This window comes from Calliphora vicina, chromosome 3, assembly GCF_958450345.1.
Source record: "Calliphora vicina chromosome 3, idCalVici1.1, whole genome shotgun sequence".
Taxonomy (NCBI): domain Eukaryota; kingdom Metazoa; phylum Arthropoda; class Insecta; order Diptera; family Calliphoridae; genus Calliphora; species Calliphora vicina.
The window spans coordinates 34,985,650-35,009,924 of NC_088782.1; the positions used below are offsets into that span (position 1 = coordinate 34,985,650).

General features: G+C 26.3%; 4 protein-coding genes across 4 annotated transcripts; 3 read left to right on the top strand and 1 right to left on the bottom strand.

The window, feature by feature from the left end:
* The first annotated feature begins 309 nt into the window (after positions 1-309).
* Positions 310-4,540, top strand: Liprin-beta. The gene is made up of 3 exons (XM_065504731.1): positions 310-889; positions 1,210-2,252; positions 2,649-4,540. The coding sequence occupies exons 1-3, from the start codon at positions 620-622 to the stop codon at positions 3,607-3,609; spliced, it is 2,274 nt and encodes a 757-aa protein (XP_065360803.1). The 5' UTR covers positions 310-619; the 3' UTR covers positions 3,610-4,540.
* Positions 4,541-7,577: 3,037 nt separating this feature from the next.
* On the top strand, positions 7,578-14,293 carry LOC135953465 (uncharacterized). The gene is made up of 4 exons (XM_065503375.1): positions 7,578-7,706; positions 7,765-7,887; positions 7,946-8,090; positions 13,871-14,293. Exons 1-4 carry the CDS (start codon positions 7,632-7,634, stop codon positions 14,152-14,154), a joined length of 627 nt encoding a protein of 208 aa, XP_065359447.1. The 5' UTR covers positions 7,578-7,631; the 3' UTR covers positions 14,155-14,293.
* Positions 14,276-15,299, bottom strand: LOC135953464 (SOSS complex subunit B homolog). Its single transcript, XM_065503374.1, has one exon. The coding sequence runs from the start codon at positions 15,192-15,194 to the stop codon at positions 14,382-14,384; it is 813 nt and encodes a 270-aa protein (XP_065359446.1). The 5' UTR covers positions 15,195-15,299; the 3' UTR covers positions 14,276-14,381.
* Positions 15,300-16,015: 716 nt separating this feature from the next.
* Positions 16,016-17,805, top strand: LOC135954133 (UPF0235 protein C15orf40 homolog). Its single transcript, XM_065504206.1, has one exon. It carries the CDS (start codon positions 16,072-16,074, stop codon positions 16,483-16,485), a length of 414 nt encoding a protein of 137 aa, XP_065360278.1. The 5' UTR covers positions 16,016-16,071; the 3' UTR covers positions 16,486-17,805.
* The last annotated feature ends 6,470 nt before the right edge of the window (positions 17,806-24,275 follow it).

Consider the following 24,275-nt stretch of genomic DNA (forward strand, 5'->3'; position numbering starts at 1 on the left):
AAAGGCGAATTCACATTAGGTGGTGGCAGTTCTACGAACAAAAATTTGTCTTATCAAATGTCAAAAACCGAAATAAATAATTTAATAAATATCTATTGAAACTTAAAATAGTGTGAATAATTTGATAATGGTGGTTTGACTTATTTATATACAAAATAAATATTTTGTTAATAGTGAACAAAACAACCCGGAAACAGCTGATTGTTTTGATGTGGTGAATATAAAAAATAAAATTTGTTATTGTTCTTATTCTTTAAATATGGTTTCATACGTTGCCAACTTACTAGGTTTTCATTGTTGTTAACTTGTGAACGTATAACTTTACACGTCGTGTTTTTATTTTTAGTTTTCCTAATTTTTAATTAAATTTTCTGCAATTTTTCCATAATTATTTTATACAATTATTACATTTAATTCTTTTATTATGAAATCAGTTCTTAATTTCTATAGTTTGCATAATATTTTTTAAGAAATAAACAAAAGACGCCTACACTTCCCAAAAAACAGTATGCTGTAATTTAGTTTTTTTTTGGGAGTTCAAACTATAAATAAAATATTTGCATTTTTTTCTGCAAAATTTCTGGGATTGTATATTATTTTACAAGTGATTAGTATTATAATGGACGTCAAAACTGCAACAGAGGCGAGTAAAATGTTAGAGGCTGCTCTACAACAAATGGATGGTATTATTTCTAGTGCTTCTGTAAATAGCCTGAATAAGCAGTGTGCAGGAGTGTCTTCTCTTCCTCATACAAAACAAATTCAAAACCTGTCAAGCGTATCAATTAACACTGTAAACGGAAGTGCTAATGTTTTAAATGAACGAAGTATTATATCAGCGGAAAATGTGTTATCAACAGCTAAAACTTTGGCTTTGGCATTGCAACAGGTTAGCATATCTAATATTTTATAAAAAAAAATTAAAAGGTGTGTTCGAAAAACTATTGGCTCGTTTTAGTTTACTGTTAATACCTATAATTTGATTAACTTTTATGAACCGAAGGTATGATTTTGAGAATTTCGAAAATATAATTTGTGAAGAAAAAAATATTTGTAGTTAGTGTTAACTTTCTCTTATGGAATTTTACAAATAAGAGAGTTTGCAGCTTGTTAGTTAGCACAGAAATTTACCTTATGCATAGCAACGTTAATGTGCTGTATAATTTTGTGTTATTTAAAAATTATTAATTATTTATCATATATTCACAGGTTGGTTTAACTGCCCCAGCTCCAGATCCAGTTACCGCTGTCATTATAAGTGATTGGTTAGAGTGTCATATACCTCGACAAGATTCTGACGAACGATTGCGTAGATTGCAACGGGATAAAGAGTCACTATCTCTTCAATATCAAATGGTAGCTGATAAAGTATGTGAACAAGCAGATAAAATTTTAGACCTGGAACGTTTATTGTCTGAAAAATCCCAACAACTTAGTGCTAAAGACGAACTTTTACAAAGGCAATTATGCACACGTTCGGAATTGGAGACACAAAAACTTGAACTCATGTCTGCATTGAGTGAGTTGAAGTTACATAGGGCGGCCTTAGAAAAAGAAAATTTGGAATTAAAAAATTTGGAAAATTTAAATATTTCTAAAGAACAAGTAAAGCAATTTAACGCTCCTTTTGGGAGTATGGGTAACTTGACTCAGTTGAATTACTCAAACATGAGTGGACAATCTCCAAAGACACCTCCAACTTCCTTGAGGCATCAAATACATCCTTTGTATCACAGCCTACCACGATCACAATGTCATAAGAATGGAAACAAACCTAAATTGCCCTTAAATCCAAATCACAATAATAACAATAGATTGTTAAACAAAAATGGCAGCATTAGTAAACAACGTAATGTTGCTTTTGCTTCGAACGAAAAAATACTTATTGAGGACAACTCTATTCAGATTGATACTTCAGACTTAATGTTTAATAGTTACACAAGTAATTCAAATGCTAATTCAACACCTTCTCCAACTTTGAAGGAGCGGTCAGCTAAAAGTTTAAGGAATATTTTTGGTAAATTAAGACGTAGTAATAGTGGCAATTTAGAATTTCCTGCTCTCGAACAAGCTGATCCTGAGTTTCGTCGCGGTGATCGAGCAAGAGCAACTGCTGGTGGCCGTATAGAATGGGGTACACAATCAATGCAATTTTCGATAAATTCAAATAAAAATTGGTCAGAATGGTCAGAACAAGAAATCGGTAATTGGCTGAACGTAATAGGTTTGGCATGTTATGAAGAAGATTGCAGGTAGGTCCAGATAAATTTTATGAATACAAATTAAAATAAAAATTTTTAATAATATTACCAACTCATATTAATGCCCTTTCAAAACACTGTAGAAATTCTAGTCAATTCATTGTTGCATATCATAATAATTATCATTGAAAATTAAATTAATATTGTAGCACTTTTATAAATATAAAAATAAGTAATATTACCAACTTATATTAATTCCCATATAAAGTAATGAACAAATTTAAATTATTGCATTGTCGCAAGTCCTAAAAACAATCGTTAAATTTTTAACGTTAACTAACTAACCACTTCTGAGAAATTAATTTTAAACTAATATTTCATTTTACTAAATTCCTATTTCTGAGGACTGATAATTTAAACTCAATATATATATTTACCTTCAAACAGAAAATGGTTAAAGAACAAACCTTCTGTTTGTTTTTTTACTGCCTCACCTGTGGACATTGAAAAAGAATTATGCTTAAAATCTCCTCTACATCGTAAAAAAATTGAACTTGCTATTGATGAACTTACATGCAAGGAAACTGATCCTTTATCTTTGAAAGCTGCACACTTAGACGTCGGTTGGGTTATGCGATGGCTAGATGATATTGGCTTACCACAGTATAAAGATTCATTTTTGCAAGCCAAAATTGATGGACGAATGTTGCATCATTTAACAATGGAGGATTTGGTACAGTTGCACGTTACTTCATGTCTTCACATATCATCCCTTAGAAGAGCTATACAATGTATGCGTGAAACTGAATGGAATCCTGATTGTTTAATTAGGCGATCAACAAAAATAACAAAACGAAATAGTTCGGAGTTAAATGAAAATGCAAGTAATGTTGAGGAACATGATACCAGTCTAGAATTTATAGCATTATGGACAGCACATCGTGTCATGGAATGGTTGCGAGTTGCCGATTTATCAGAGTATGCGCCAAATCTAAGAGGAGCAGGTGTTCATGGCGCTTTAATGTTGTATGAACCCCGATTTAATGCGGATTTGTTGGCAGACCTATTGAGTATACCGCCAAGTAAGACATTATTGCGCAGGCATTTGTTTACCCATTTTAAAGATCTTTTAGGTCGAGATGTTATACATGCAAAACGAGATGCCGAGGCACAATTGGATTACCAACCATTAACAATTACTGCAAAAATAAGGCCACCTAAGAAGACTCAATTTTCTTTAAAACGAAGAAAATCTACGAAAGGTCTTCAGTGTGGTACAACCGAAATTAAATGGACTGACTACGTTTGTCCGATGAATACACCAGCATGTACATCTATCGATACACATGCCAATTCGACAACGTCGTCTTCGACAACATCTACAAATAATTCAGAACAAACGCAATAAAAATATGTATATTAAAATGTTTTTACATAGTGTGTATATTTCACATTACTTATAAAAAAAGTCAGCTCAAAATTTATACATTTTCAGCATATGCTTACATACTTGTACATATGTCTAAAAAAAGCGGTCAGTTTAGTTTAACACGAGCAAACTACAAACTTAAAACATAATTTATAGTTGTATAAAGTGCATTTGCGAACGTGTAAAGAATATAATAATAAAAATACTACAATTCTGAGTATGACCCTTTTGTAATATGTATGCGAACCATTGCTACCCAGTTTTTTTCATTTAACTATTAATTTCGTTTTCTGTTTTTAATATGAAAACAGTAAGATTAAGTTGTTTAATAAGAAATTATTATTTTTTTTAGTATGAAAAACTCTTGACTTTATTATCTATATAAATTAGCTTTTAAAAAATATATTTCAACAACCACAACAACCACATTAAGCAAACCTTATTTAAATCATTAAATTCATTATATTAACGCAAAATTGGTAATCTTAATACATTAATGTGTTCAAAAATCTTAGCTGAATTATTAATTTTAGTAAATTTTTGCTCAAGAGAACAATAAGCCCAAACCAAATCGATAGTATTGCAAAGCATTACTACAAAAACAAATGTTATTAAAAAGTATAAAGTTTTATTACGAATAATATAATTAATAAAAACATGTATACCTTATCTATTTATCTTTATATCAATATTATTAAAAAATACTCAATATGTCAAATGAGTATGATTTTTTAAAAATAATATGTATTTACTAATTTCCTTGCATTTTTTAATATATGTAAATAAGTAACTTTCAGTTTTAAAATTAGATCCTAATGAAATAATAATTTTTATTATGATGCCTTATATTATTATTTAATCAACCGATAAAATTATCATTTTAACAAATATACATATTATGCACACTTTACTATAAGCTTGTTTAATACGTATACAATTTCAGCAAGGAGTTTATTTTTTATGTTTTGGATTTTCCCACGATCGGCAACTCCTATACACAGTCATAGCTGCCAGATTTGACGATTTATCGTTATTTTGACGATTTTTGGTTTCAAAAATAACAATTTGACGATTTCTTTCTCGAAAATGACGATTTTATTTTTTTTATTTCAGTTATTTGTGGGAGAATCTATGGGCTGAAAACTGTTGATGTTATCGTTTGTTAAAATTAAAAAGAAGTCAAGGGAGGTTTGTTTAGACGAGTCTTATGTGGATAAACATTTCAGTTGGTGGGACCATTTGAATTGGGTTTTGCGTTTAGACCATTGGTAGGCAAATAGAGGCATTTAATTTGGGTAAAAAATAAAATATTCGCAACAACATCAAGCAAATGAATGAAATGTGTGTATTTTTACGCTCTATTACGCTCTTTTGTTCACATTCGGGTTGTTTGATGAAAATCATCGTAACCTGAACAATATGAACGCCTACCATGGGTTTACACATTATTCGTAAGAAATGTGATTTTGGAACTTCTCAGTAAATAAATAAATTGGGTATAGATTATATTGCAGTGGCTATACACAATTGAATTCATTCGCTTATACATTCTTTGCATAAGCGAATGAATTGTATTATGTGATCTACGGCTAAAATTAGCTTGTTTCCATATGTCGGAATGGTCCAAGGGCAAACTATTTAAGGCGGTGTTGGTTAAAAGGGAAGGTCTATGTGAAAATGCACCCAGACTGGGAGAATCTATGGGCTAAAAACTGTTGATGTTATCGTTTGTTAAAGTAAAAAAGAAGTTAAGGGAGATTTGTTTAGACGAGTCTTATGTGGAGAAAACATTTCAGTTGTTGGTGGGACCATTTGAATTGGGTTTTGCGGGAATGTTTAATAAAGTCCAATTGGACGAGCCGGGTGATTAGTTTAGACATTATTCGTAAGAAATGTGATTTTGGAACTTCTCAGTAAATAAATACAATGGGTATAGATTTATTTTGCAGTGTCTATACACAATTGCATTCATTCGCTTATACATTATTTTTTTCAGAATACTATATTCACCATTTACAGAGGGGAAATTGCTTGAAAGGCAGACAGACAAAGTTTGTGGTTACGCAATTATATCTTTGCGTACGAACTTATCATACAACTCCATGATCAGGAGACGCATCTAAAGATTTAGGGTCAACCACTCCATGAGTATATTTAACAAATTTTATGTGCTGCCTCCTCACCTGTAATGCGTAACAATGCTGGTGAATTGGTTTTTGCGAGAATATTTAATAAAGCCCAATTGGACGAGCCGGGTGATTAGTTTATACATTATTCGTAAGAAATGTGATTTTGGAACTTCTCAGTAAATAAATAAATTTCGTATAGATTTATTTTGCAGTGTCTATACACAATTGCATTCATTCGCTTATACATTATTTTTTTCAGAGTACTATAGTCACCATTTACAGCGGGGAAATTGCTTGAAAGGCAGACAGACGAAGTTTGTGGTTACGCAATTATATCTTTGCGTACTAACTTATCATACAACTCCATGATCAGGAGACGCATCTAAAGCTTTAGGGTCAACCACTCCATGAGTATATTTAAAAAATTTTACAGCACTATACAGTCAAGGAAAAAAGTCTACATACACCCTATGATTTAGGGGTTTTAGAGAGTTCGTGAAGAAAATTAAAAAAATGTTTATGTCAGTATTTAAGGCACTAATAAATAACTTTATTTATAAAATAAAAAATTAAAAAATTTACATTATATAAACCATAATAACAAAAACATTAAAAATTCATCGGAAAAAAGTCTACATACAGCAACCAAAAAATAAATATTATTTCAAAATTTTTTATAAAATTAAAAAAAAAAATTAACTGGAATCAATAGCCCCTAATAATAGTTATCCAAAACAACAACTGTTATTTTCGAAATATTAAGGGAATATTGGCTACATCACAACAAACTTTGAAAATTATCAAAATTGCGTAAATTCCTTGTTGCGATGTAAAATCTACAAATCGAGCGGTGCCTGAAATTTTAAAACTGGAATTAATAGCCCTTAATAATAGCTATCGAAGTAGGTAACTGCCATTTACGATACATATTTTTATTTAAGTTTTTATTTTTTCATACAAATTTATATTGATGATACGTTTTTATGGTTTTAGAAAACAACAACTCAGTTTGGTATATGGTACTCCTATATTCCAGTTTTTTTATATGTAATTCGATTGCTGCAGCTACTGATTCCTGCAATCCGAAAAAGATTTTACAGGGCAATTACTAGTGTGGTGTTCTTCTACTCCTATATTCCAGTTTTTTTATATGTAATTCGATTGCTGCAGCTACTGATTCCTGCAATCCGAAAAAGATTTTACAGGGCAATTACTAGTGTGGTGTTCTTCTACATTTTTCATGAAACATTTTAGTTTGTTATGTATAGTACCCCTATATTCCAGTTTTTTATGTCATTCGATTACTACAGTTATCAGCTACGGATTCCTGCAATCCGATATGACGCACAAGATCTAGTTCAGGATATATAGAGGAATTACCTCAGTTACAATTTTCAAACATACATTGCATATACTAGGCTATTCTGTTATGGCACACTGGTTTGAACTACAAAATTTACTTGGAGATTCTTTTATGTTTTTCTTACATGTTTTTAGTTATGTTTCCAAATAAAATATATGTTTCTGATAAATTTTCTTTCCACCTAAATAGGTTTGATATTTGCATCTAAAATAGCTATTCAAGAGTTTGTTTACTGTTATTGAGGTTATGTTTTCGGTTTACCAGATTAAAATATAGAAACGAATGGAATGGAATTTTTAACAAACCGCTTTTACAATAACAAATCTACACGTGATACACATGCAACAACAACGAATTTCTCACCACACAAGAAAAAATGTTTGTATTGATAAACAGCTGTTACGGTTTGCTAAAATTATGTTCGGGTTGTTTTGTTCACGCGCGTGAACAATTTTAAAAAATATTTACATTTAATCTTTGATTTAATATCTTGTTAAAAAAGAGGTGACATGTTATTAAATTGTTTCGCCCAACCCACTTTATTGTCTGCCCGAAAAACTTACTTACATTATGAAGAATTTCAGGTTTGTATTATTCTTCTGCTAAAAGTATTACAATAACAAATATTTAAATTCTCTATAGAATGCACCGCTTTTATTGTGTCATAAAAATGCATTGCAGAGAAAACTTCTACCCAAAGATTATTCGGGAAACATGTATGCAACACAGGAAATATTAAATGAAGTTAAACAAAAGAAATACAAGGTTTTTTAGATCATGTTCATAAGAGTTACATAGTTTTGAATTGTTTAATTATTTCTAGATAAAACCTTCGTATGCTCAGGCCCTATCTCCAAACGAAACTCATAGTATTAACTTGAATGCTGAAGAAAATCATTATAAGGTTAAAAATGTTAATTTAATAGCGATTCCCTGGAATAGAGAATTTGTTATATATTTGATAAAAGGTATGTTTGTTTTTAATAAATTATTGCATGCATATCACATTTTCATTTATAAACAAGTAAGAAAGTATAGTCGGTCAAGCACGACCGTATGATACCCTACACCAATATAATTATCGACCAATCTCAATAAAATTAGGTGGCATGACTTCTGCATATATGAAACCTATTTGTGTTGAATTTTTTTTGAATTCCAACATTTTTAAGAAATCTACACTCATTATAAAATTTAGTGACATCACTTTTGTATATACACATCTGCTCAAAATAATAGATACACCTAATTGGAAAAAATTTAAATGGCGGTAACATTGAAAATTTCCTCGCAAGCTATCTGGCAATGTCATGTCAGTCAAAAATCTGGCAACTATTTGCTTTCATGTTGATTTTTAAAAACGAATTTATTTGAATTACAAAAAATTATTTGCTCATAAAAATAGATACACATCAGTAATTTGTAATTTGTTTATATACAATATTTTTTTTGTGCAATTTTTTGTTCCTATTTACGTGAAACAGTAATATAATTTAAATTTTAGCAACAATTTTATAAAAAATATGACTCTTTTGAAGAAAATGGGACGAAATCATCATTGTACCGAAGATGAGAAAAAAATTGTTCAAACGATGAGAAATCAAGGAAAATCATTACGGGAAATAGCAAAGAGCATAGGAAGATCTTTACATTTTGTCCAAAATGCTTTATCTAAAAAACAAAAAAGAGAAACTCGCGGTAGACCAAAGAAAACCAGTCCAGAAACAGATAGGCGGATCGTCCTTATGGTTAAAAAAGACCCTTTCATATCATCGAAAGCTATTTCTGCGGAGCTATGTAACGAAATCAGTCCACAAACAGTTCGTCGTCGTCTTTTACAAGCTAAATTGCCGGGAAGAATTGCCAGAAAAGTGCCACTAATGCGCCAAAAAAATATCAAGACAAGATTAGAATTTGCTAAAGAGCACTTACAATGGTCCGGGTGTGAAGGAAAGAAAAAAAATGGAGAAATATTTTATAGAGCGACGAAACAAAAATAAATTTGTTTGGAAACGACTGCCAAAGAAATGTACGCCGACCAAATGGAAAAGAATTCCACGTTAAATTTACAAAAAAGACGGTAAAACATGGCGGGGGAAACATAATGGTTTGGGGTTGCTTTTCATGGAATGGTGTTGGTCCGATATTCCGAATAGAAGATACCATGAATGCTAGTGGGTATAGAGACATATTGGAAAACGTAATGCTTCCATATGCATCGGAAAATATGCCATTAATATGGACATTCCAGCAGGACAACGACCCAAAACATAGTTCAAGATTAGTTAAAAACTGCTTCTTGGAGAATAACGTACCTGTTTTAAGCTGGCCCAGCCAATCCCCTGATTTAAACCTAATAGAAAACTTGTGGAGTGAATTAAAGATAAGGCTTTCGAAGGAAGTTTTCAAAAATAAAGACGATTTATGGGAGAAAACGCAAAAAATATGGTACGAGATTCCATTGGAGAAGTGTCAGAACTTGATATCCAGTATGCCCAGAAGAGTGGAGAAAGTTTTACAAAACAAAGGTGGATATACTGGATACTAGCTTTACTTTAATAATAAACTAATTTTTTTAAGATAAAATTTATTAGCTTTTGTTTAATAAGAATTTTTAAAAATGTATCTATTATTATGAGCACCAAATTTTTCGAAATTTAAGAAATTTAATTTACTTTATAATATTTATTATTAATTATGAAATATTTTGTTTTTGTTTTTTACTCTCCTTTTAACTATAAATAAAAATCGACTGAATTTTTTTTATAATTTTACAATATACCATTATTTTTTTTCGTTTTTAAAAAATAAATATTGGTGTATCTATTATTTTGAGCAGATGTGTATATAAATTATTTGTGCTGAGTTTTTATTTTTATTTCATTCATAGTAATATAAAAAGCCATTATTGGCCAATAAATATATATATTACAAAGCAGTAATCCTAAATAAAAATATATAAGTATGTAAAAATTAAATATATTGAGTATATATTAATACTATTTTTAATGAGCTTCATTGAGTTATTGGTTCCCAAACCAAAAGGTAATTAACGAAAAAAAGAAAGAAACTGATCCCAGCAGTGATTAGGTATGAATAAAACATGAGTTTAGTAAAACTTTAAACACACAATTTAACAAGATAATTATTAGTAATTGTAAAAAAGATTTATTGTATATGTTTTTTTAAAATATGAATTAAATATATAAAAAGAATATAAAAGCTAATAAGCTAATAAATATAAATTTTAAATTTTGGTATGGACAAAAAGGTTATTAGGAAAATAATGCCATCAATTTGAGCCGAAAAGCATTATTAGAATGGGAGAAGACCCTAAGTTCTAAAGGCAAATAATTCCAATACCTAGCAATCCTAACTAAAAATGATTGTTCAAATATTACCAAATGAATCCTTGGTATCAAAATCTGTGGGTTCCTAATAGAATATATAAAAGAGAATTTAGAACAAAGTAAAGCAGGTAACCCACATTTAATGACTTTGTAAAAAAATAATAAGTTACGATACCGAACGAAATTTAGAAAAGAGCAACCAAGAAAACGTTTGACATAATCAGAAATATGTTCCCGCCTCCGAAGATTAAATATATATCTAACAATCATATTGACAATCCTATTTAATCTTGTTATTATATAAGAAAAAGTTCCCAATACAATCTCAAGTCTATATAATTGACATTAAAAGTGAATGTGCCAAACGCCATCTAATTTGAAAAGGTAAATAAATACTAGCAGAATAAAGCTTACGCAAAGTATATGTCGCACTTGATCAACAAGAGGGTATTAACTCAAAATTTTAAAATTTTCAGTAGAGGATAAAAACTGTTTGCGGTTATATTTTAAGAGAATTTGAAAATCTGAATACATCATAGTATGTAAATTCTATTTAAAAATATAATTACATTGTTTTTCTTTTAAATTTTTCCAATTATTGCAAAAAAAATCTGTTTTTTGAGTTAATACCATTTTTCTGAAAAAATGTGAACAACTTTATTATAAAAAGAGTCACATTTCGAATTAAAATCATAAAGTAAAACAAGTTTTATCAACAAAACAGTATCAACTCAAAATACAACCAAATATAAATAAAACAATATGATTATTTTTAACTGGAATAAAGGCTCAACTCAAAATAATACATTTTTTATGAAAATATACGATGCATTTCTATTTCAATTTTTGTATTAACTCAAAATAATACCTTTTTGTTGATATGAAAGTAGTCACTACGTTATCACGAAAATAGTCTCAAATGTTGTTTTCGAGATGAAAGAGTAATCGGAATACGTTGAAATTTTTACAGTAGATAGATATTGATGTTGTTAGTTGATTTCTTGAAAAAAGTGAAATTTTCAAAAGTTTGAGTTAATACCCTCTTGTTGATCAAGTGCGATGTAATCTTACAAGATACATTATCGATATGATTTGCAAATGTTAAACGATTATTAAAATATAAATCCCCAAACATCTTAGCTGATCAACAAACAATACAGTGGAGCCAGCAATAGAAATATTTATATCTTCACCACTACTTCCAAATGCTAGAGCCTTAGTTTTTGATGAATTAATGGACAAGGAGTTCTCAGATGACCAAAGTAAAAAACGATTAAGAGTATCATTAATATCAGAAGAGTGTTTATTTAAATCATTTTTACTGCCACTGAATAAGAGCATAATAGCATCTGCATATAAAAAAGATTTGCAACTATTTGAATCAATACAGATTGGTAAATCATTTATATATAAGATAAACAGAAGTGGACCCAATACTGAGCCCTGGGGAACACCAGAACTAAGGGGAAGTAAATTCGAAGAGTTGCCATTAACTTCAACAAACTGATATCTACATGTAAGGTACGAAAAAATTAGCTTACAAGCAGTAGTGGAAAACCTAAATATATCTCTCAATTTACGTATCATATTAGAATAATTTATAGAGTGTAGATACAGTGTTATTGTTAAAATTCTGCCTAATATCATCTGTCATATCAAGTAAAAGAGAGGTAGTGTTATGACCAAAACGGAAAGCATATTGCGATGGAGTAATAAATTCACGTACAGAAAACAGTATCTGGTCTTTTAATATGTGTTCTACAGCTTTAGATAAAGCTGGTAGAATTGATATAGGTCTTAAATCATCAAGTGAATGGATTGTTCTTGATTTCGGAATTGGGACGACTCGCGCAGTCTTCCAAATGGAAGGGAATTTTGATGTGGTCAAGATCGTATTGACGTGATGGATAAGAATATCAGAAATATGAGGATAAATAGATTTTATGAAGCAAATAGGAATAGAATCAGTACCAACAGATGTTGATTTAATCTTACAAATTGCATCAAATAGTTCATCTTGATTATATGTACTGAAATCAATAATATTATTATCGGTAGTAACGGCAATGTTCGCAAAATAATCATTCATATCATCAACATTAAAGTCACACTCCAATCCATTATTATTAGAAATACCACACTTCTTTAGAGTTTTCCACATTCCTGACGAATCAAGACCAGAAAATAATTTGCAATAGAATTTTCTTTTCTCTTTACGAATTACTGTTTTAGCTTTATTCCGATATTTACAGTACACACGCCAAGAGGAAGCAGTCCTATTTAAGCGAAACGAAGAGTATGCTAAATCTCTGAGAGAAGTTGCCAGTAAAATACAATTACATTTCAACCATACATTATCATCAACTGTAACTTTTCTTCTTATCGTAGGTACAAATGAGTAGAGAGAGTTAACTAAAGAATTGATAATAGAGCCCTGAAACTCAACATCATTTGATCTAAAGAAAGAAATCGAGTCAAAATCCAAAATATGAGATTTGAGAGCATCCCAATTTATATTATTGAAATCCTTATATTCAACAAATTCCTCTCTACATAAGACATTTAAACAGCATAAATCATATAATGGTAAGAAATAGAACAACATTGTATTTGATCGGAAAAGGCATTAAAGAAGCTTGGACGGACAGACGTACATCGCTAAATCGACTCAGAAAGTGATCCTGAGCAAATTGGTATACTTTAAGGTGGGTGTTGGGACAATATATTTGGTATGTTTCAAACATCAGCACTAACCCAATATACCCTCCCCACTATGGTGGTGTAGGGTATAAAAATGTATGAGATAGTTTTGATTAGAGGAATTATTTTTATTATTATGCCCATAATAGCTTTATACAACTCTGACTGCGAATTTTCACATTTAATAGTGCTCAGGACGTTTACTGCGTAACTCAATCCGCAAATGTGTGCTAAATTAAATTAATTCATTAATGTAATGGTTTATTTATTTTCATTTCGGAAATGGAATTAATAATGAATTAATTCTTTAGAACCTGTTTTGTAATTCGAATTAATATTATTTCGAACCTTTGCATGTATGTAGGTTAGAGTATGTTGGCTACCGATTTGAAACAATTAAAAGGTAACACAAATTTGGATTATTTAGATAACGTTAGGGTAGCGGTAACAGCAGCCAACCTTGAAAAATATTGGAATAGGATCTTTAGTTGCGATTATAATTTTTGAGACCCACTTCAAAAAACGTATGAAACTCTTTTTTTTACAAATTATATTCATATAGAACTGAAGACAATTAAAATTTTTCTGATTTTTCCAATATTCGTCATATGAATACGTATCGTTTGAGTTATATTCATGCAAAATGTTTAACTATAAGCTCCTAATTAGGTATATTATGTACATTAATTTTTTTTAAGCGAATGACGTTACAAATTTATTAACTGATATGATCACTGAAGATATGGGGGTATTTGTGCAGAATAAAATTTTACGCGACGGTATTAAAAGTGGAATTGATGTTCTATATGTCAATGATGGAGTCTATCATAAATCGACAGAGCTAAAAATATATCCATCTGAATGTTTGCTGGGAGCATTGGTAACACTTGTTCGGCCCCATCAAGTTCATGGTTTATTAGGCGAAGGACAATTGCCACAACACATAGTTGACTGTTGCGTTCAACTATATAGTGGACAATGAATTAATCGTTAGGATGTATGGATGTTCTTATAGATAATAAGAATACTTGTAATATAATTTGTTATTGGCCAAATGGCTACATACATATATTACAATTGAATAAATAAAAAAAAATTAAACCTTTTTATTAAATTTTGAATTTGATGATGTATTTGTATCTTTTCTTCTAATGTATAAACTTATGTTAAAGTTATTTTTACTTAAAAATATTAAAATTATGTGAAACTTCATCTTCTTTCGGCTTTTATATTGCTAGCTCTTGTTATATTTGTACGACCTCCTCTATTTGTTTTCGCCTGGGTCTGAGTTGTGGTAACACTCGCAGCTGGCGTAACAGTAACACCTAATGTATTAGGCTTGGCGGACGTTCCATTACCAATAATTCCAACTTGCATTCCAGCTACTGTTTTTGGAGCTACTTGTACATTACCACCACCAGTACCAATGCCACCAGCCCCACCTGTTACAACCGCTACACCCATGACCTGTGGCTGTAATCTTTGAACGCCGGGTGTTGTATTGCCATTACCACCAACACCGGCCGGCAACTGTTGCGCTTGTCCACTGACCACAACATTAGGTGCTACACCTCCAACTGTACCCGCCGGCATTTGGGCTGGACTTAAGACCATGCCTCCTCCAACACCGGCTTGTGTTATTGCACCAGTAACACCACCAACTTGCTGCTGGTCTGGTCTCTTCGGTTCACTCATATTGACCGCCTCATTAAATGTCATGCAAAATTCTCCCACCTTATAGACTTCACCATTTTTGCCAGAGTACAAAGTTAAACAGTGACGCCAAATTGATGCATAGCCTTTGGTTAATTTGATTATATCCCCCGGTGCTATCAGCTTACCAGGTTCGTCCCATATACTAACATTAATGCAGGCTGTGTGATCGCCAACTTTAAAATTTCGAACTTCACGATTTTCCTTGGTTACTGTAGCGGTTCCTATTTCTAGTACAATAAATATAACATTGATATTTTTTAGGCCGGGTTTAATATCTTTAATTGCTATACATTCGCCGTTGTACATTGTGATTTGTGTTATAAAACTTATATAAAATAGATAATTTGTTATTTATTTATACAATTGTATATTTTTAATAATTTGTGATGCAGTTCTTGTTGGTAGTTGCTGGTGAATGGCGCTAATCATCAGTGTGGTTATTTAGAGATTTTAACATCATGTTTTTTTTAAAAAAAAGAGTTTTATTTACACTGAAAAAAAACATTCTTGAAACGAGAATTTGCATTTATATTTTAAAATTGCTCAATTATAAACATATAAAAAGTCAAAAAGTATTATAAAGTGAAAATACAAATAAATAAATAATTTTGGCTTAAAATTATATTTTTATACAGAAATTGTGCAAAATTCAACGGTAGCAACAAAACACAGCTATTATTAGTCCCCTTTTACAACGCAGAAATTAAAAGGCAGACATTTTTCTAATTCACTTTTGAACTAACCTAAACCTGTGTAATACACACTAACTCTTCAACCCCTCGCCCACAAACTTCGTCTGTCTGCCTTTCAATTTCTGCATTACGTTCTTGATTTATTTTATGGTCAATTGAAAATATTTTTAGGAAATTATTATTTTTTTGATAAGGTTTAATTGTTATTGAAATTTATCAATATCGGTCCATGATTTCACCTAGCCACCATAGAAAACAAACGTGGTTGTATTTCATCACTTTTCTACTTTTAAAATAAAAACTTTTTTCAGTGTAGTATTAAAAATCGCATTTATTTTTTAATTCCAAATATGTATTTGATGTGGCAACTTCTGTAGAACATATGTTCATTATTAAAAAAAACAAAATTTTTATAAATAACGCAGCTGAAGAAAACAAACAATTTAATTAAAACTTAAAATTATTTATAAATAATATTTGAATGCATTTACATGCGCAGATTTTTCCAAACCGCCACTTATACAATGTCAAAAGGTAAAAATAAAAAATCCAACGCCCCATCTACTCCAGCCCAAAGTGCAGCTGCTCAGAGCAACAATGATGAACCCATTCAAATAGACAAAAACGGAAATATTACTATAAGAATTTTAGCTAAGCCGGGAGCAAAACATAATGGTATAACAGATATATCCACTGAAGGTGTGGGAGTACAAATCGCCGCTCCACCATCTGAGGGCGAAGCAAATGCGGAATTGGTCAAGTACCTTTCAAAGGTACTAAATCTTAGGAAAAGTGATGTTTCCTTAGACAAGGGATCACGATCACGCCATAAGATTGTATTGGTCAGTAAAGGAGTCTCAACACCAGAAACTATTAAGGAAAATATACTCAAAGAAATTGATTAGTGCATAAGAACGAACAATTATCAAATTATATGTACAGTGAATGTCACTTAAAATCGTACACCATCGTAGTCAAATTTTATTCATTAGTTTTAGAAAGTTGATGTTTTGGAAATATTTTAAAATGCTATTTTTTATATTGTGTGTGCTATTACCTATTAGAAAATTGGGTATAATTTGAATTGCCCTTATCCACAAATAAAAAAATTGGGTAAGACTGTCAGTGCCCAGAATATCAACGCTTCATTTAAAATCGTAAAGGCACTAAAAAATGGCAAATGATACCCTACAAAGTATTAGGATTATTTAATATTAACATTTTTTTTTAATTTTTAAAGTTTTAATTATAATTTAATATAATTGTACGAATTTAAGTGAAATATGAATTTTGTGATGTTCTTTAATTTTCATCAATATTTTTTTAACGAATTGAGGTTCTGTTAACTTTTTTGTTGAAATACATATTTTTTGTTCTAATTAATAAAATTACTTTTAATTTTTTATATAATCACCTATTATTGCCTGTATAATTTCATAATATTTAAAAAAAAATATGTTGTACGATTTTGAGTGACACTCACTGTAACTAACAAGTCTTTTTTCAACTAACCCCCAGTAACACGAAGTCTGGTTATGTGTTAACTAATAGTTTTTTATTTATTTATTGGTTATCTTAAAGTTATAGATAAAATTTTAAGATAACTTATATGTAGCTATGACTACTATGCTCTTAAGCTAGTATTGTTTAATAAAGAAAGATAAATTAATAGAAATATAGATTATTACATATATTTTATTATTAAATATCTTTAAATATGTTGCATATTTTCAAAAATTTTATAATTATTTTATGGGATAGTTTAGCCACTGAATCAGCAAATTCGTTTCCTTGAATTTCACAGTGTCCAGGAATCCATATTAATTTTACATTGGGGTTTTTAGGAAGTCTCTGACATATTTGGAGTAGTAGTTTGTGTTGTGTAAATTACTAATAGATCGCATAGCAGATAATGAGTCTGAGCAAATCATTATTTTTGTTGTTGTATCTCCAATGTTTTTGATTGCCTCAAATATTGCTATTATTTCGGCAGAGAATATTGTCGAATATGAGGGGAGTATGGAATTTCTTATAGACTAATAGTTATACTGCCAGTTTTCATACAAAATTATTTTTAACCGACAGTAGGTTAGTTAACGCATAACCAGACTTGGTGTTAATGGGGGTAACTTTTATTCCGATAAGTTTAATAATTTATAATATTATTTATTTATAAAGAATAAAAACCATAATTAATTATGAATACAATTTGGAAATATGAAAAAGGTTTTGTCCTAATATGTGGTTATGTTTAATTAAGGGCCTGGCTCACTAAATGCGAACGAACATTTTCTTTCTTATTTTTTTTTTTTATTTTTTAATAATTATACAATTTGTCATAGACCTTTGTGGGAATGACCAGGTGGCAACGCGTATTAATGATGGAAATGCCTGGCTGAGCCGGTAGACGGGCGTAAAGTTCACCATCTAGCCATCCCAAGTCGGTGAGCAAAAAAAAGTAACTGACTAAAAATTCAAAAAAAATCAAATAAAAGAAAAACACTCTCTAACTTGCGTGATAGGCAATCCCAAAATGTTACGATGCTATACCTCCTTGGCTGCAGCAATAATTTGTGCTGCCTGGCCTGCCCACCCTCTTCCATGGCAAACCGATGGCCCATTATTTTCGGTTTGCCCCTATTCTACACCCTACAGTTCTTAAATTATCTCACTTACCTTGTTTTTCTACTCCATCTTCTCCGAGGAGTCACCACCAGAAAATAAGAAGAAACCTAGAACCGAATTGGTTCGGGAGAAGTTTGTCGTCCGTTTATGTCCGAAGTTAAAGTTTACTCTGTCCGAATCTGTCCACACTTCCCCTTCATCAGATTAGATTCCAGGGCTATCTTTTTGGTCTGGGTGATATTTGTGGATTTTAGAGTTGTTATTTTGTGTTTGTTTCTTTTAAACAATCGGGTTTTATTGTATATGTTGGTATTATGTTGTATTTTAAATATGTGTGTATGGTTTTATTTTAAATGATTAATTTTTAAACGTGTAAAAGAGTTCATTGTTGTAAACATTGTATTTTAATTATATAGGTGTTTTTTTTTTATAAATAGTGTATGTTTTCTTTTAAATGTGTAAATGTGTTTTTAGATATGTTTGTTTTTTTTATAAGTGTGAGATAATGTATTTTTATTTGTTTAAACAAAAATTGTATTTTAAATATATATTTTAGTAAATTGTGTGTTTTTCTTTTAAATATGTGCTCGTTTGCTTTTAAATGTTTAAATTCAATCTAATAACGTGTTTCTATTTTTTTTCTGTTTGTTTTTCCAAAAAAAAAAAAAAATTTTAATGTTCCTCGATTTTTTTATATTTTATTTTTTCATCATCACATCCACTTTTCTTCACTTCTCAAATCGATCTCCTCTAAAAAAAATCTTTCTCCTCTTCTTTTTTTTTCATTTTCCAACTCTCCACATTTTTTCCCGCCTTTTCTTTCCTCGCCATCTTTTTTTTTCCTCTTTTCCTACCCCTTAACCATCCTTGACACCCCCTTGAACAGCTGTGTAAAGGTTCCAGCTGTTTTGCAAGGTTGCATTCTAATATAATAACCGGTTGAAATCATTCTTCCTCTTATTACATTAGAATGCACCCTTAACCCATTCAGGGGAGACATGACAAACCCCACCATTTCGTTTCATTACCATATAAATGAAATGGGAGGGGAATTTAATCACACTGCCGTTCAGGTTCGTTAACTTCGCATGTTGGACAATTAACAATATAGTTTTGTCAACTTCGTACCTCAATTTCCTTGCCTATTTGGCAACGCCATTTAGATCCCATAATAGATATTATAAAACATGGTAACCCTTACCCGCGCAAAATAATATCCCAAACATCTTTGTCTGACGCCATTGTGAAGAAAATATGATTATTGTTAAGTAAAGTGTAATAAAGGAAAATAGAGTTATCTTGTTCAAAAATAAGTTTCATATAAAAAGAATGATGTTCCAAATCAGTGTAACAGTGTATAATGTAAACAAGTATGTGGGCAAGTGATGTACTATAAAAACAAAATGATTTCGACTTTTAAGTAGTCGGAAAATAATTACCTACGTTCCCTACTCCGCCTGCAGAGAAACCCATGTGGCACTACTATACTGAAAGCTGTGTGGAGAAGGATTAACTGCCGCGAATAACACCACCAGTCCCAGTCTACTATTCTCCAGCGTGTGGATAAAAGGTAAGTAACAAAAAGTTACTTCATTGAATTTGCCTAACATATTTGTGTTCGTCCCATTAGGAAGTTTCCCGTTCAATGTCAACAATAATAGCAGCGGCGTAATATACTACGTCATGAGACCACATTCAAACAGAACTCTATCTACCATTTTTCTTATGTTCAAAACTCGAACTGGATGACGATCTATTGTCACTTTAACAGTAAGGTCACGGAGTGTTCCCAGTTCTGCCGTAATACTGGGCATGGCGATGTGGTGCAAATATATCAGTGTCTCGTCAATCCAAATCTATGATCCAATATTGCACGAAGCACAGTCTTGACAACAGTGACAATGGTAAGAATTCATATTTGACAGGTTAATACTGGACAAGAGCTACGACTTGGCAATGGAATCCACAACAAATACAGGCCCAAACTTCTGATACTAGTACCAACAATGCACTGAATTACCATCAAGCAAGGAAAAACATTGGTAAGCACCAATTTACCTTTGTATAACGTTAATTTAATTTCATAAATATACAGGCTTTTCACAGAATTCCATGCCTATGGAAAGTGGAATTAATTCCGTATTTCGCTTCTCCAGAAAGAGTAAAACGAAAACTTCTTTCGGAATGAAACCACTTTCAGTTTCCAAAGTGGTATTACTATTTGTTTGTAATAATTTGTCTAAATTTTTAATCAATTTCTGTACCGAAACCTTCTCTTTCGTTTTAACATAAAAAAAGGTGTCAAATTAAAATCTGACGTACAGAATTAATAAATACAAATATATGTATACAAAGTACACGGAATCTGTAGAACCTAAAACTAAATCGATCGGAATAAAAAGTAATGGAACTGAAACCATTCCGAACAAAATGTGAAACAGGCCTGATAATTATGTCTTCCTATTTTCCTTCAATGCCCAATAGCAATTGTCTTACGCAAACAACATACGTGAATTTATTTATTTATTTATTTATTTATTTATTTATTTATTTATTTATTTATTTATTTATTTATTTATTTATTTATTTATTTATTTATTTATTTATTTATTTATTTATTTATTTATTTATTTATTTATTTATTTATTTATTTATTTATTTATTTATTTATTTATTTATTTATTTATTTATTTATTTATTTATTTATTTATTTATTTATTTATTTATTTATTTATTTATTTATTTATTTATTTATTTATTTATTTATTTATTTATTTATTTATTTATTTATTTATTTATTTATTTATTTATTTATTTATTTATTTATTTATTTATTTATTTATTTATTTATTTATTTATTTATTTATTTATTTATTTATTTATTTATTTATTTATTTATTTATTTATTTATTTATTTATTTATTTATTTATTTATTTATTTATTTATTTATTTATTTATTTATTTATTTATTTATTTATTTATTTATTTATTTATTTATTTATTTATTTATTTATTTATTTATTTATTTATTTATTTATTTATTTATTTATTTATTTATTTATTTATTTATTTATTTATTTATTTATTTATTTATTTATTTATTTATTTATTTATTTATTTATTTATTTATTTATTTATTTATTTATTTATTTATTTATTTATTTATTTATTTATTTATTTATTTATTTATTTATTTATTTATTTATTTATTTATTTATTTATTTATTTATTTATTTATTTATTTATTTATTTATTTATTTATTTATTTATTTATTTATTTATTTATTTATTTATTTATTTATTTATTTATTTATTTATTTATTTATTTATTTATTTATTTATTTATTTATTTATTTATTTATTTATTTATTTATTTATTTATTTATTTATTTATTTATTTATTTATTTATTTATTTATTTATTTATTTATTTATTTATTTATTTATTTATTTATTTATTTATTTATTTATTTATTTATTTATTTATTTATTTATTTATTTATTTATTTATTTATTTATTTATTTATTTATTTATTTATTTATTTATTTATTTATTTATTTATTTATTTATTTATTTATTTATTTATTTATTTATTTATTTATTTATTTATTTATTTATTTATTTATTTATTTATTTATTTATTTATTTATTTATTTATTTATTTATTTATTTATTTATTTATTTATTTATTTATTTATTTATTTATTTATTTATTTATTTATTTATTTATTTATTTATTTATTTATTTATTTATTTATTTATTTATTTATTTATTTATTTATTTATTTATTTATTTATTTATTTATTTATTTATTTATTTATTTATTTATTTATTTATTTATTTATTTATTTATTTATTTATTTATTTATTTATTTATTTATTTATTTATTTATTTATTTATTTATTTATTTATTTATTTATTTATTTATTTATTTATTTATTTATTTATTTATTTATTTATTTATTTATTTATTTATTTATTTATTTATTTATTTATTTATTTATTTATTTATTTATTTATTTATTTATTTATTTATTTATTTATTTATTTATTTATTTATTTATTTATTTATTTATTTATTTATTTATTTATTTATTTATTTATTTATTTATTTATTTATTTATTTATTTATTTATTTATTTATTTATTTATTTATTTATTTATTTATTTATTTATTTATTTATTTATTTATTTATTTATTTATTTATTTATTTATTTATTTATTTATTTATTTATTTATTTATTTATTTATTTATTTATTTATTTATTTATTTATTTATTTATTTATTTATTTATTTATTTATTTATTTATTTATTTATTTATTTATTTATTTATTTATTTATTTATTTATTTATTTATTTATTTATTTATTTATTTATTTATTTATTTATTTATTTATTTATTTATTTATTTATTTATTTATTTATTTATTTATTTATTTATTTATTTATTTATTTATTTATTTATTTATTTATTTATTTATTTATTTATTTATTTATTTATTTATTTATTTATTTATTTATTTATTTATTTATTTATTTATTTATTTATTTATTTATTTATTTATTTATTTATTTATTTATTTATTTATTTATTTATTTATTTATTTATTTATTTATTTATTTATTTATTTATTTATTTATTTATTTATTTATTTATTTATTTATTTATTTATTTATTTATTTATTTATTTATTTATTTATTTATTTATTTATTTATTTATTTATTTATTTATTTATTTATTTATTTATTTATTTATTTATTTATTTATTTATTTATTTATTTATTTATTTATTTATTTATTTATTTATTTATTTATTTATTTATTTATTTATTTATTTATTTATTTATTTATTTATTTATTTATTTATTTATTTATTTATTTATTTATTTATTTATTTATTTATTTATTTATTTATTTATTTATTTATTTATTTATTTATTTATTTATTTATTTATTTATTTATTTATTTATTTATTTATTTATTTATTTATTTATTTATTTATTTATTTATTTATTTATTTATTTATTTATTTATTTATTTATTTATTTATTTATTTATTTATTTATTTATTTATTTATTTATTTATTTATTTATTTATTTATTTATTTATTTATTTATTTATTTATTTATTTATTTATTTATTTATTTATTTATTTATTTATTTATTTATTTATTTATTTATTTATTTATTTATTTATTTATTTATTTATTTATTTATTTATTTATTTATTTATTTATTTATTTATTTATTTATTTATTTATTTATTTATTTATTTATTTATTTATTTATTTATTTATTTATTTATTTATTTATTTATTTATTTATTTATTTATTTATTTATTTATTTATTTATTTATTTATTTATTTATTTATTTATTTATTTATTTATTTATTTATTTATTTATTTATTTATTTATTTATTTATTTATTTATTTATTTATTTATTTATTTATTTATTTATTTATTTATTTATTTATTTATTTATTTATTTATTTATTTATTTATTTATTTATTTATTTATTTATTTATTTATTTATTTATTTATTTATTTATTTATTTATTTATTTATTTATTTATTTATTTATTTATTTATTTATTTATTTATTTATTTATTTATTTATTTATTTATTTATTTATTTATTTATTTATTTATTTATTTATTTATTTATTTATTTATTTATTTATTTATTTATTTATTTATTTATTTATTTATTTATTTATTTATTTATTTATTTATTTATTTATTTATTTATTTATTTATTTATTTATTTATTTATTTATTTATTTATTTATTTATTTATTTATTTATTTATTTATTTATTTATTTATTTATTTATTTATTTATTTATTTATTTATTTATTTATTTATTTATTTATTTATTTATTTATTTATTTATTTATTTATTTATTTATTTATTTATTTATTTATTTATTTATTTATTTATTTATTTATTTATTTATTTATTTATTTATTTATTTATTTATTTATTTATTTATTTATTTATTTATTTATTTATTTATTTATTTATTTATTTATTTATTTATTTATTTATTTATTTA